Source organism: Struthio camelus, chromosome 16 (genome assembly GCF_040807025.1).
Source record: "Struthio camelus isolate bStrCam1 chromosome 16, bStrCam1.hap1, whole genome shotgun sequence".
Classification (NCBI taxonomy): domain Eukaryota; kingdom Metazoa; phylum Chordata; class Aves; order Struthioniformes; family Struthionidae; genus Struthio; species Struthio camelus.
Window position 1 is genome coordinate 17,078,727 of NC_090957.1, and position 14,179 is coordinate 17,092,905.

The following is a 14,179-nucleotide window of genomic DNA, read 5'->3' on the forward strand; positions in this document are numbered from 1 at the left end:
CTTCAGGTATTTGGAGTACTAATCTGCTGAGGTTTTCAGTAACGCACAGAGGTCTCCATAGAAGTTAGAGGTGCGTTGACTATGCCCAACTATTTCCCCTCACGCAGAAAAACAAACCATTCCTCTTTGTGCGGGTACAAAGAACTTTGCCAGAAAGAGTGCTGTTTCAAGCATCTTCCACAGATAAATGCAGAGCACCTGCAAACTCTTTCTGCACACCCAACAGCTCCTTCCATTTTGAGGGGAAGAGCTTTAATTGGATTCTGCTAATCCACAAAGAAGAAAACTCCTCATCCTCTGTTGGACAGTGATAGCAGAAGCAATCTTAACAGCATCTAAGGAAGGAGCAGACATTCTGGGAGAGAACTTGAGGGCCAGGCAATGCTGGGGAAGTGGACAGACCAAACTGTGCTTTTCATGCAGGCAAACCCCAAAGAGGCAAGCACAGACTTGTCATGTCATTTGACTGCTCTGCAGAATAGGTTTAGGTTTAATAGCATTATCACATGGTCTGCAAGTCTCCGTGAGAATTGAGATAGTCCATGCAATTACAGTGCTCTGCAGTGTTACATCTTAAAGAGCATGAACAGGTCAGGGCCCAGATAAACTATTTTCCGTATGATCTTCTTGATGGACCTATCTACAAGTTTAAGCTCATATTTGAAACTCTTCTCCCTGCCTCTTTGGAGGACATGTTGGATTGGTTCATAGCCTCTTCATAGCCTCTGCTCAACAAGCACTAGTCATGCATGCTGACATCCTGCTGTCCTTTCCAGGTGTTCTCCTTCATCTTGATACATCCCATATCTCAGACAGAAAAGGTAACAGTGGCAGCCTAACAAAAGGTAGTCAAAAATTGCTAGCCATATGCTAGCCCAACGTGGAACATTTGTCTCATTTGAAACAGCAATCACCTGATTGTGCAGAAGGGCACAGGGAGGAAGAGGATGGAAACGCACGCTGCATTTGATGATCTTCAAGACTGATCGCTGCAAAAATCTTTTGACATCAAACACATCTTTGTGCTTATGCCTACAGCTTAAGCCAAACCCTTTTCAACCAAGACTTCAGCATTAATATCTCTACGCATGAACATGCTATTTAATAAACGTTAATGTGTTATTACCGCACTAGGCTTTTAGCCACAGCGTAACTCTCACGTACAGTGCCCTGTTAATGTGCTGAGTTTGGACACACTTGGTGAAAGCAGTGCTACCTGGAGGTAGGGTTTAAACGCATTTTACTGAGTTCAGGAGACAAACGGACTCCTATTCTTCTGAAGAATTTTAAAAATAGCAAAAAATCCCACCCTCAAGACTGACTGCAGCCACAGCCAAGTCACCTGAATTATGCCTCAGGAGAGCATCACCAGCCAGGCCTTGCCCAGACAGGCAGCTAGGAATGTCAAACTGCTGGAAAGGGTGACTTGGATTATATTGCAGCTGCTACTATACTTTTTCTTTTAAAGCCAAACTCAGGCCTTTCTACTGTCTGGGCTGTTAATAGACACTACTTGCTATCCAGTTGGGGACTGCATAGATATAATCAAAAGTTGTTTACAGACATCTGCTCCTCCTGCATAGCAAGATTTCAGGTTGATGACTTATATATTTCGCTATTAATATTTATGGTACTCTAATCAAATACATTTTACACCCACCCCCTTGTTTTTCTTAAGAAGGATCTTGGTTTAGGTTGCTCACCCCAGCAACAGGAGTCACAGAGCTATGATCACCACATCAACAGCAGGTTGCTATTTCCTATCCCAGGAAGTTATTTGAAATACATACAAAATGCTTATTTCAAACCTAGAATTGCTACTAAGTGCCCACAACGATTAACTACCTCTCACCTCTTCCAATATATTGCATATCCTAAGATCAAGTCATGAGTCGATCTTGTGACTGCTGGAAGGCTAGCTAAGAGTGAAATTAAAAATTGGAGTTTAACCGAGTTCAGTTTGAGCCTTTGGGCACTGTGTTTTCAAGCTTTCCTCTCAGCCATGAAAATTGTAAAATGAAGAAATAGAGATTCGCAGTTCATCATAAAAGGGAAGAAGAGTGAAGGAAAGAGATCAGTCCCCTTCCCAGAGCCACACCAGTAACTGTAGGACTACGCTGAAGTCATCGGAATGTGCAACCGTGACAACTTTTGCTGCTTCCTCCAAGTTGATCCTAAAACCAAAGCCCAAGGCTTGTTCGAGCCTTTCAAATGCTAGAAATTACTGCTTCCATCATTACCCACCAACACAAACAATATTAAATACAGAACTGTAACACCCAGAGAGCTCACAAAAGGAGAACTATTTCACCTTTACTTTTCTTTTACTCCCTCTGGAAGGGATCTTATTCCCTTCATAAAATTTGACTGCAACATTTTAAGCCAAGAAAGTGCTCCTGCTGCTCAAGAAGTTACCTAGTTATATACACAGGTTTGGTTTATAGCAAGGTTAGATGAAATAATTCGTTCGATGGCTTAAGGAATAGGAGACAAAGTTTTCAAGACTTCAAGAAATCTACCCTTAAGACTAGGAATACACTATAAAAATGCCATCAGTACCTGTCATCATTTAATCAGCTGAGTTTTGATTTTTTTTTCCTTTAAATGGATAAGTATATGCCAGAAAAGAGTTTTTCCTGAAGCAAATGAAACTTTACATGAATGAACAACTCTATCCAAAACAATCCCAAAAAAAAAAAGAAAAAAAAAACATCTTGCGGATTCTCAGTCTTCTGTCCTCGGAGCAGAAATTCTATTAGGCAGTAGCGTTCAGCAATGAATATCTACATACCCAGTGAACGTGCTATTTTAAGCCACAGATGCCCTTATGGCCTATGGTCACCCTGTACTTCAGCTTCTAGAAATACAACTTCTCACAAATGCCAAAGATGCACAGGAGGACATAACCAGATGAAGAAACACAGCTAGAGGATGACCAGCATTGCTAAAGTCTCTCCTGTACTCAACCTGCTAGCTAAGATAATGCAAATCAGATCATGATGGCACCAGGAAGATCTTTTGACCATAGAGCAAAAGTTTACTAATACAGCTATTTCACTCAGAGCTGTTCTGATGATGGCTCAAATCCTGAGAAGTGGCACACAACATAAATGGAAGCTAAGGAATAAAACAACCAGGATTTGTTCCTGAGGCATAAGCAAAGTCTCCACATGCAGAGAAGTGGAGTATCACCATCTTATTTAGAACACGGCCCCAGGTGAGACACCATCTCTTGGACATAAGCAGCAATTTGAGGAGGACATTTCCTGACATCTTTTAGAACTGATCCCCACCCTTTGTGTGTGTGCGTGTATGACCAGACTTTTTACCCTGTTGCCTTCTGCCTGCTGCAGCAACCCCTTTACTGGGGCACCACCTACATCATGGTTATGCAGATTAATTTTTCAGTAAAGTCAAGATGAGACAATTCTGTAAGATTAGCAATAGGTAGAAATGATGCACGCTTCGGGGGATTAAAAAAAAAAAAAAAAGAAAAAGAAAAAACAGCACAAAAAAACCAAACACTACAACTGAGAGACATTTCACTAAGGAAAGCATCCCACAAGCCTCAAATCATACTCTTACCTTCTGGGCTGGGACCGGCATTCTTCTTCTCCACTGTCTGCCTCCTGTGTATATAGAGGAGAAAAAAGTTAATATGCTTTAATATATCCAGAATCCAAAGACTTTTGTCTTCTACAGTCAAACCAGTGAACTGCAAAGGGAAACTCTCACTGCTTTCTCTTGTAGTCGTCACTGCACAGGAACTCACCTTCCACTTCGCTGCCATTTCATGTTCTCTCAAAACCCTTTAAGAATTTTTGCCACTGCAGGATTTAACATGCTTTTGCATGGCCTTCCAATGACCCTGCCAAACAAGAGAGGCCAAGAGCCAAATACTTAGCTTACTTCTTGGCAAAGAAACTTATTATCTTCTACATTATATTCATTCATATTCCAGTGTCAGCGATCAAATTGAAGAATCCACAAAAACAGCAAGTAATAAGCCTGCCAAAGGGGCCTGAGTGAATGCAGATAGACTAGGAACTGGAAGATTGACATGCTACTGCTTTAGATGCAAAATTATTAGGCACAATCTCTAATGTGCTATGGAATTTTACTAGGCTTACCTATTAAAGCCCAAAGCAATAATTCAGCAGAGAGATCTGGAGCAATTAATTCCACTTCACAGTACATTTACATATGTATTACCAGGCAATGGGCTAGAAATGGGATGTAGGATCCATTTTATCAGTGAAAATCTAATGACATATTTCTGTAGGTCTGTAGGAACCAACACATTTTAAAACATACCAAGTGTTCAGTCAGTGTGGGGGTATCCCAGGAAGGCCAGTGTTCAGCACACAGTGGCAGAGGAAGCGAACAGACAGTTTTGTGTCTAGATTGCTTTGGGCGTCCCTCCTGCGGAAGGGCACATCTCCAGGGAGAGCAGGAGGTGCACAGAGCTGACCCAAAGGAAAAAGCAAGGCGTGAGCATGGCCTCATGCTATGTCTCAGTCATTTTTCAAGTCACAGTTAAACTGGCAGGAATGTGGTTGCAAGAGACCTCAGCTGCTATGACAACAGGGGTGCTAACAGTTTACTAATCAAGTCATGTAGTGGGCACTTAATTCTCTGAAATGTCTATTTTTTAACTGGTTACAGAATTCTTCTTTGCTACCCAGTTTTTTTTACAGAGCCCCAGTATAAGAACAGCTACTCCATTTCTCTCCTTTTTTAAATTGCCCCTTCCATCATCCTTTAAGATGAACACAGACCTTTCATGAGTGAAAATCTAGGCAAACTTCATATCATGGCAATGATACAGTGAACTATTATATTCTGTGGCTGTGCATTGCTCCTGAACTTGACGATCAGTTTATAACACACTCCTAAGGACCGACACAAGATGATGCACTTCCACTGTGCTTCTGAAACAGGAAAGAAAGGGAAAAGAGTCTCCAGTTGCTTTTCTGCGAATGCCTAAAGGATAGCTTAAATTCTGAAGACAAAATGTCAGCAGAGAGCGACCACGTTTCACACAATAATGAAGTTAAAGAGGCCGTTTTCAATAGCATCCTGTCAGCACGCTTTGTTCAACTACCTTTGCAATAGATTCTAATAAAGTTCTTCCATGAAAACCTCTAGGGGAGATTGTACAGCTCTGGTCAGAAGGGAAACCATCCTTCACTTCCTCTTCAGCTTTCCTCAGCTGAGCAATTTTGAAGATACCCTGTCATGCACATGCTGTTTTCTGTGATTACATACCCTGACGCACCGAGCAAAACCAAGAAAAGGTGGATGAGAGATTTCATGGGCTAGGGGAAGGATGGGAAACAAGACAAGCGTCAATTCTAAACAGAGTTGGTGGAAAAAAGGAAGAGAGGAACTAGGCGTCCCGAGGCCTCTTGCTCAGCCCCACCAGAGAGGGCACAAACACACCTGCCACCCAGGGGCAGGAGAGGAAACGAAGCAACAGGAGAGGGAGAAATTCTGGAATAGACACACTTGCAAAATATACAGAGCCTAACATGTTTAAGCATCAGGCTCAGAAAAGGGGAGGAGTGGAAAAGTTAAGTTTCCATAAGATAACTGTATAAACAGATGCCGCTTCCTGAAAGTCTTTTGAACTATGCTATTTGTGCTTCTTGCATGCAAAGCTCACATTCAGTTCATTTTTTAACAAATATAGTGACATGCAGATGCTCCTGCTGGATAGTCTATGTCAGTATCTCATATTTAAAGGATCTGAATCTACACGATATGATGATATCTGGAAAAACGTATGCTTACTGCTGGTGTTTATTTCTAAGAAACTAGAACAAGACCATGATGTAGTGCCCTGGAGCCACCTGCAACCACAAATTCAAGCAAAAACCTGCAGACCATCTACAACAAGCAAGAGCTGGCAGGAATACCTTCCACTCATCATACCTTAGAATTAGCTCAGCATTTCAGCAACTTGATAAGGAAGCAGGCATTCCTGTCTCCTTCAAACTGAAAGCCCCAATGAATTCCACAGTTAAAGGAGAACAAGGCACAGTGTCATTCAGAAGGGATGAAGCACGCAGATGAAGAGCGGTCATCTGAGGAGCAACAGCAGAGCTCTTTCACTCCAGGGAGCCAAGCCCTTGTTTCTGAGAAGCGTCAGCGCTTGGCCAGCTGTGTACACTGGCTGGCAGGACGCTCCTGGATGCAATGGACTACAGACCCAAGATTGGCCTTGCTAAAGAAGGAATCCAATGGAGTAGAGTCACTTTCCATTATTCAAGCTTTTGCAATAACCACACTGGCTCAGGCTGTATCTGGACCAGACTGTTGTCTGCAGCTCCAGACACTGGACAGCTGTCCTGCTAATCTGTGATCCAAGGGCAGTTAAAGTCTCCTTGCATTTTGACTGTGTTGCTTAACACCTTAGAGGCAGTAGCTACTCAACAGGCCACGCCACTCCCTTTGTATTTGTCCTATTTTGGCTTGACAGGTGGTAATAAGACCTTAACTATGCAGCATTTTAAGTTTGATAAAGTAAGGCACCGAGCACTTCCAAACAGTTTGCTAGTGCCTAACTATCTTAAATGCATGAAAGCAGTAAGTACCTGCATTTCTAGAATGGGCAAAGAAAGTCTGATTCAGTCCAAAACGCTTCACGTACCTTCTTGCCTTGCTCCCCTTCCCCTAAATGCATTACTTGTGATCGTAGCCACCAGCACTTCCCCAAAGAGCGGGTATATTCAGTTGGCACTCCAGTACTGGAAAGTGCAGGTGCTTCCCAGGGGGTTGGGGTGGAAAATACCACGGTGAAGAGGAAGGCTCTGAACCCCAAGACCACACTGTGGACCTCTTGGCCAGGCAGTCAGCGTCATCGTTGTGTCACGCAGCACAGCCCAACCTGAGCTCAACGACAGCTCACTAAGCAGAAATCCACCTCCTCAGTGCCACCCGTCGCAGCAAAAAGGTTTAACATGCAGTTAAACATACCCCAGGCTGTGCTAGAGGGGACAGTGTCCATTGCCCTTGCTTTTGAGAGCAAAGGCCCCTCTGTTGCAATTGGCAACAGAGCTCCATTAAACCAAGACAGATACTAGTATTACAGTTACCATCACTAGCTTTGCCCAGTCACCAGCCCCATTCCATCACTTTGGGTTGCATGACCTGATGAACGGCCCCACAGCGTTAGGATAGCGGTGTTAGATGGCGATGACAAACGCAAGCATAGGAAAGACAGTACAACCACGCGCCTTTCATCCAGAATGCCTTAAGGACTCAGCGTGCTAAACGTCCTAAACAAGATCAGCAAGACAGGAAACTGGAAGCCAGTGTCAGCTACGCAGTTAGATAATAAAACTGTTCAAAGGAATCTATCTCAAGTCCTTCTGAAAACACCATTAGGTGTTGCAGATGTGTTCGCTACCCCTGGACCTTCTTGGATCTTGTCAGGACATAAGCTCTGATGCATTCCCTGTGAGCTGACAAAAAGTTGTGTGCGAGTGTGTATGTGGGGGGGGGAGAGGGGGTGGGCAGAATCAGAAGGGAAGAAGAGGTTTCATTACATATAGGATAGCTAAAGGCATGATGGGTTTTTTTTGAATAAGCCAGAACAGCTCAAGAGCATATGTTTGGCTAGAGGATAAGTTCCTCAAATCCATGATAAAGTAAAGCAACTGAAAGGAGCACCTGAAGTCTCTGCTGTGCTGTTTAGTAACCCAAGCTTTGCAAACATCATTTGCAGTATTACAATGAATGGCTAGTTCCACGTGCCAAAATGATCCTGGTCACAGCAGCTGGCAAGCCTGGTGCCCCATAACTAAAAAATCTTACCGATGAAAAGGAGAAGACCCTGAAACACGCACATCATTATCTTAGCTCCACTCAAAATTCAGCCCTCAAGAGTTTAGTGTGGAGGAGGCTAGACATGACCCAATCAATCACCATCTGTCTCTGCCGAAGCTCTGACAAGATCTCTAATATTAGACATAAATGTGGCAGATGTGCAGCTTTTCAGAACATAGCTGACTACGTCTACAAAAAAAGAACTGTAGTCAAGTTCTCTTGGGCAAGAGATCTATCACCACTATCTGGGATGCCATCTGGAGGGAAGCAAACCTTCACTGTGAGGATCTCTTAAGTTTTACCCTCCTCTTCTCCCTCTCATCAACAACCGACCATCCTTGTCCACAACTCAGCCCTTCCTTGCATCGCATGTTTTGTCCTGGTATTTAGAGTGCTTCCCTATCATCTCTATGCATGGGCACTTCCCCTGTGTCCCTTCTCAAAATTTTTTTCTTGAGTAAGTTTCTTAACTCCGCCTATCTTTCCCCATGGAGCTTTTCCAACCTCAGACTCAGGTATATGAACACTAATACATCCCTCTAATCATCCTCACCCCACCAACCATCCCCTCTGCAAGTGCATCCATACCTTCTCACAGGCAGAAGGCTTTCAATCTGGAAGGAGCTACTTCAAATGCTCCCCTGTTCCATATATCCAACCACTATCGGTTTTCCTCTTGCACAACCCCATGCTACCATCTAATTTACACCACATCCGTCCTAGGGTTCTTTGCGCTACTGGTCACTACGTAACTCTGCAACTGCAAAAAGTCACATAACCCTCCTTAATAATCGTCAGCCAAAACTAAGCTGCAATGACAAGTCATCCCACTAGAGGGGGGAGCAGGACAGAGAAGACATGGCCGATGCATGGTCAAGCACATTTCCTTTACTGAAGGGAATGACTCCCATACTGAAATGACTACTAAAACAAGCAGCTTCAGATTTTCTTGCCATTTTCAGTATATTCCCAAAGGGGAGGAAATACTGCTGCAGTGCAGTAATTCAGATCCAAAAAGCGGATCAAAACCTGTAAACACTCCTTTCCGTGGAAATTGTTGTCAATTGCCTTTTATTAATGAGAAAGATCGCGCTTATAGTCTGACCAGATAGCATCCTTGGACACCGGAACAAGAGCCATTTGGAGACGCAACCTGTGATGGTGACACATTTCAGCTTTTATGAGGGCTTTTACAGGCTGTAGGGGAAACCTTGACTCCTCGCCCACCCTTGCATTCTCCATGCCTGGCAGTACAAACCATAACCAGAGCAATAGGTGTGAGGGCCAGTGGCTCCCCCCAATGCTGCTCAGATTCCTGACGCCAGACTGCTCCAGTCTCAAACCAGCCTCTTCCGCGAGCTTGCAACAGCGAGGAAGTTAAGCAGCACTGATGAGCTCCAGAGGGAGTCATGCCCTGCTTTCCTTGACCAGAAACAGAGGCCTCAGGGGAAACAGAAGGAATGAGCCGCATAGCTCTAAACTAGGCCACAATATTAAATGCAGTTTAAAGTGAAAGATGAAAAATTCCATCTCTGCTCCTTTCAGGCCATGTAGGACAGAATATGCAAAACATTAATCCTGTTTTCGCTTTGATCCACTGCCAACTATCTGTCATCAAAAGGGCAGGGGAGGAGAGAGAAATTTTTTAGCATTATTCTGCTCTATACAATGGGAGTCACTCCATGTCACACAAACAATTCTGTTTTTATAAATCTCCTTTCTGCAGACTGATGTAACGATAAACAAGATTCAATTTGCATTCTTACGTTCAGTGACTGGAGTTGTCTGGCTGTATTTAACATTAGGAACATCCCAGTAGGCTCTTTATAAAAAGATATGGTTATTAACAGAAGTCATGCGTCTAACATTTACTATATTTCTATTAACTAGAGAAGATTTCCTACAGACTACACCCTAACATACATCTTTCAAATCTTAAAAAGAGATTCCAATTTAGTAACTGCTTGCTACATATGATTTTATGCCAACATACCTGACTGTATAGGCAATGCCTGGGAAACGTGCTCATCCGGAGTGTGAGCGGACACAGAGCCATCAATCAAGAGAGCACTGACAATTTATCCTGGACAAGGATTCCAGTTTCTTTCACCCCATGCATCTTGACATTTTGCTCATAGTTATGACAAGCACACCTAAGACAGTGCAGAAGTTCTAGCCAAGATTTAGGAAACGTAGAAGGAGAGGTGTTGCTTTTTGTATGGACAACTTCATTCTTTTCACTGCACGCTACATTTTCCCCTTTTATAGACATTCTCTGCACAGTAACAAACGCTAGTAGAGTGACTGAATTCCTTATTGGAGGGCAGATCCAAGAAACACATATGAAGCTATTCTCGTTTCTTGAAGCTACTAAATTTCAAGTCAATACTGTTCTTTTTTAACATGCTCCTCTCTTAGCAGAGGGAGAGAGGCCTTCTGCAAGAGTAGGAACACAGAAACTATTTTAAAATGCTGTGAGACAGAACTTGTACTTCAGTAAGAGAGAGGTTAAAAAAAAGCTTCAACTAGTAACTTCTTATTTATACAACAGAAACTTAGTTAATACTGGAGTCCCCAAACTTGCAGCCAGATTCGGGTGTAGCCATGCCCTTAGAGACAATCTTCACTTGACACCATCCATTGAACATCAAGTAATCAACTCTGGACTCAGTTTCCAAGTAGGTACCACGGAGAAAAGGCTTGTAATTAAATGAGCAGCTTTTTAGTTTTCTGCCTACCCTGTCCTTGGCTAGAGCCCATCCAGTTGTTCAAACATCCACTAAGTGCCTCTGAGCCGAACACGACCTTTGCTGGGAAGAAGGCAGCTGCTTTAGTCAAACCAGAGGCTGTGCATTCAGGCACTGATCCAGTTAATCCACACAACTACTCCTCTTCATGAGTAAAATGAGAGCATCTACTGGTTTCCCACTGTATATTTGTTTGGGTTACAGCTGTATAGTGCATTGCAAGCTCCTCCATGTAGGAGCTCTCCTTGCGTGTCAGCCAGTATTAAGCAAGTCAGTACAAAAACCAACCCCTCCCCACAACTATTACCCAATGCGTGGATAACCGAGTCCGGTCGACTTTTGCAGAGAGGGAGCCATCACGGTGGCCAGAGCCTTCCCTCTGACGCAACAAAATCACCCAGAGATAAGAGCATTCACTGCACATTTAGATTCCTTAGGGCTCAACTCAGTTGTTGACAGAGAAACACAGTGACACTGAAGAGGCTCTAAGGTATCCAACGTCTGCACAGGACTGGCATTAGAAGCCCACAGACAAAACGGAAGAGAGGCCCTTAAAGTCAAAAGGACAAGGATCCATGCATGGACATCGCATACAACCAAAGTTCAACCTTCCACAATGAATTATTCAAGAGATGTCCTATTCAACAGCAAGCCCTATACAAGATTGGATCCTATCAATAATCTCAAATCATCTGCTGGAAGAAAAAAAAAGTCAAATGTTTAAGTCAGGTTGCCAAATATATTACACATTTCTGTAGCAGAGGGACTTTCATACAGTAGTCTGAGTTGTATCAATCTTTTAAATAAACTGTGTTAACATAAAACCCACACATGCTGCGTTTGCAGTAAGGCTGAAGTGCCAGCAACAACACTCTGTCTGGTAAAAAGAAGCAAAGGCTGACTTGAAAACCTGGGTTGAGAAAAGGTTCCCTTTTCCCTGTAAGAAACACCCAAGACTACACGCAAATTCATCAGCTAGAACTTCCAGGGAAGGTGGAAGTGCTGGTCTACAGCAGTTTCAGTTCTGACCTTCACTTTGTCTAAGAGCAATCATCTGATGCTAAAAGGGTGATTCGACCACAAAAACTGCACAGCCAGAGTTCACAACTTCCACAGCTGCAGCACGGAGAACAGAGACAAGCAGAGGCCTGCAGCAATGTGTGAGAACTGATTTAAGGAGAGAAGATTACGGAAACCATCCCCTTAGCAGCAATATGCAAGTATTCACGTACTAACGATGGGTCTCAAAGCTGATATTAAAACCAGTTCACCTCAGACTCTCTCAGTCTCTGGGGAAGGCCAACCTTAACCATTATGAAAGATTATGAAACTAATTAACAAAGTCACACGGTACGTGCTAGAGAGCTAGCTCATAGCCACCTTTTGAAATACTTACATTTGCCATCGCACGCTTTTTTAAAAAAATAGAAGTTGATACCAGGAAGCCTTTAAGTTTGACATAAAAGTTCTTCAAAAAGCTAAGCTGTGCAAAATAGGTCACAAATGGAAAGAGGGAGAACTGTGCTGGGTTTTGCATAGTGTTTTTAGCTCTCCAAAGACACAGGGATAAGGTGTAACCAAGCAGCTTTCCCCAGCGGAGTCTCCCTCTCCCATCACAATTTGCATGAAATGTTTTGAATGAACGCTCTTTTCCTCCTCACATTTCTTCTGCTTGAGGTTCGACGCAAGCAATCGCTTTCTGCGGCCAAGTTTTCATTCAGAGGTTGGCATTCCTTCTGGATTGTTTTCTGTATCACTTTGCTGCGTCAGTAAATGGTATATTTAGGTCAAAGACTTTGCGCTCTTGCTCTGGAGAATGAGAAAAGAAGTTTCTTATCAAAGCTTTCATCTTTCCGTGGCAGCTAAGAGATTTATGCACACTTTGTTTGGATTAGGCCTCACTAAAAACTGCAGAAATAAAACTCTGAAACACTTGAACACAAAAATAAGAAGCCTCCAACTGGTACAACAAAAGTCAGGATGAGAAATACAGTGTGACATAGCCTGTGACATAGCCTCGTATACCACGAGGACAGATTAGAAAGGAGATTACTATCAATTGAATTTCTGCAGTAAAATAAGCTTGCCTGATGGGGAGTACAACAGCTTTTGCTTTAATCACAGAGGCTTGTCCAAGGGAAAAAATAATAATACAAACATTGCACATACATATACACGCTAAAAATCCAAACACTGAACCAGCATTGTATATAACTTCTCTCTACAGCTACGTAGTAGCATATCAGTTGTCACCATCTAGACAGTTACAGACACTAAGAAACAAAATCTGTTGTCTCCCTGAACAGACCTTTCCTCCAACTTTTAGAAGGCTTTTCAACATCTCACAAGTATAACTGAGAAGACAGTTACGTAATGTAATTTTGATTCTCTGCTAGATTTAATGTTTCCTAGAAGCATTAAGATACCTGCTTAGTCTCCTGGTAGGCAATGATAACAAAGTTGTCCTTGCGACTACTTCTAAATAACACGTGCGTGATGATATGAGAAGAGTGAGAAAACTCATTTACTGCATAAACATAAACATGACTCCAGTTTTCATATGGGAATCATTGCTAATGTCAGAGGTATAGGTAAGACCAATTAAAAAATATGCACAGGTACAGTGGTGAATCTCGGGGCAGGACTTCTAGACAATGAACAGTTTGTGATTAAAATGAAATCCCAGCTGACAGTGGATAACTGTTCACTATCCATACATACAGAGTGACATATTTATATGCATGAACTTGCCCCTATGCAAGCAGGAGGGATGGGCATTCACATCTCAGCTCTTCTCTTGTCACTGCCTTCTGTTAGTGCAAACACAAACCTCGCTCAACCTTCCAACACACCCCCGAGTTGTCAGGAGCAGCATGGCCACACGTACCTCCTCACTCAAAAGGTAACCTTTTTTTAGGTCTTCGCCTTAGAAGCTGAGCCCGTTTCCGGTTAGGAGATGGTCTCCTGAACTGTTGCGTAAAGAGACAGCTAGAACTACACAGCATTGAAGAAGCCTGGAAAGGAAACTCGGTAACGAAGAGCCATGCACACAGAAGGGGGAGACCTGGAGCTGCAGCAGATGTGTCTTTTATAATTCATGAGCAGTACTATTACACATGAGAAGGAATAAGGACTTCGACCAGACATAGCAAATGCACAACAACAGTTTCTGGTTTAAGTCAAGGTAAGTTTCCCATTGAAATGGACCAACATTAAACTTGCCTTTAGAAAGAGGGAAATCTTTGGTTTTGACTTCTCATGCTGAAGAGCTATTTTAGGAGAGAGAAGGGAGGTACGCTGCAAAGGGAAGGGTCTTTGTCTTTCAATCAGCCATCTTCCTGTTAGCATCTAGCTTATGAAGGGGAAAAAAAAAAATCAATCAGATTTTTGTTTTGCCCCTGGGTGCACACCCTTATCTGTATCCCTACTGCAGTTATCTGCATTAAAAAACAGAGAGTCGTTTTTGCAGTTCTGTGGAGGCACATTTCAAGTTACAACTCCGGGTCTTTGACTTCCCTCAGAACACACAGGAGGGCCACTAAAGCAATACAGGTTCACCTACATCATCTCTGAATAACTACATCTTCATTAGAGATTATTCC

The 14,179-nt window shown here is 42.9% G+C and overlaps 1 protein-coding gene across 2 annotated transcripts in view; it reads right to left on the bottom strand.

Moving 5' to 3' along the window:
* Nucleotides 1-14,179, bottom strand: part of SSH2 (slingshot protein phosphatase 2) — a 106,209-nt gene that overhangs the window by 66,588 nt on the left and 25,442 nt on the right. For both annotated transcript variants that reach the window (XM_068910583.1, XM_068910579.1), the window contains exon 2: nucleotides 3,586-3,629. Coding sequence is in view for 1 of the 2 variants with exons in the window: in XM_068910579.1 (XP_068766680.1) it covers nucleotides 3,586-3,629 (44 nt within the window). In the remaining variant the exon portion in view is untranslated. The remainder of the gene's footprint in view (nucleotides 1-3,585; nucleotides 3,630-14,179) is intronic.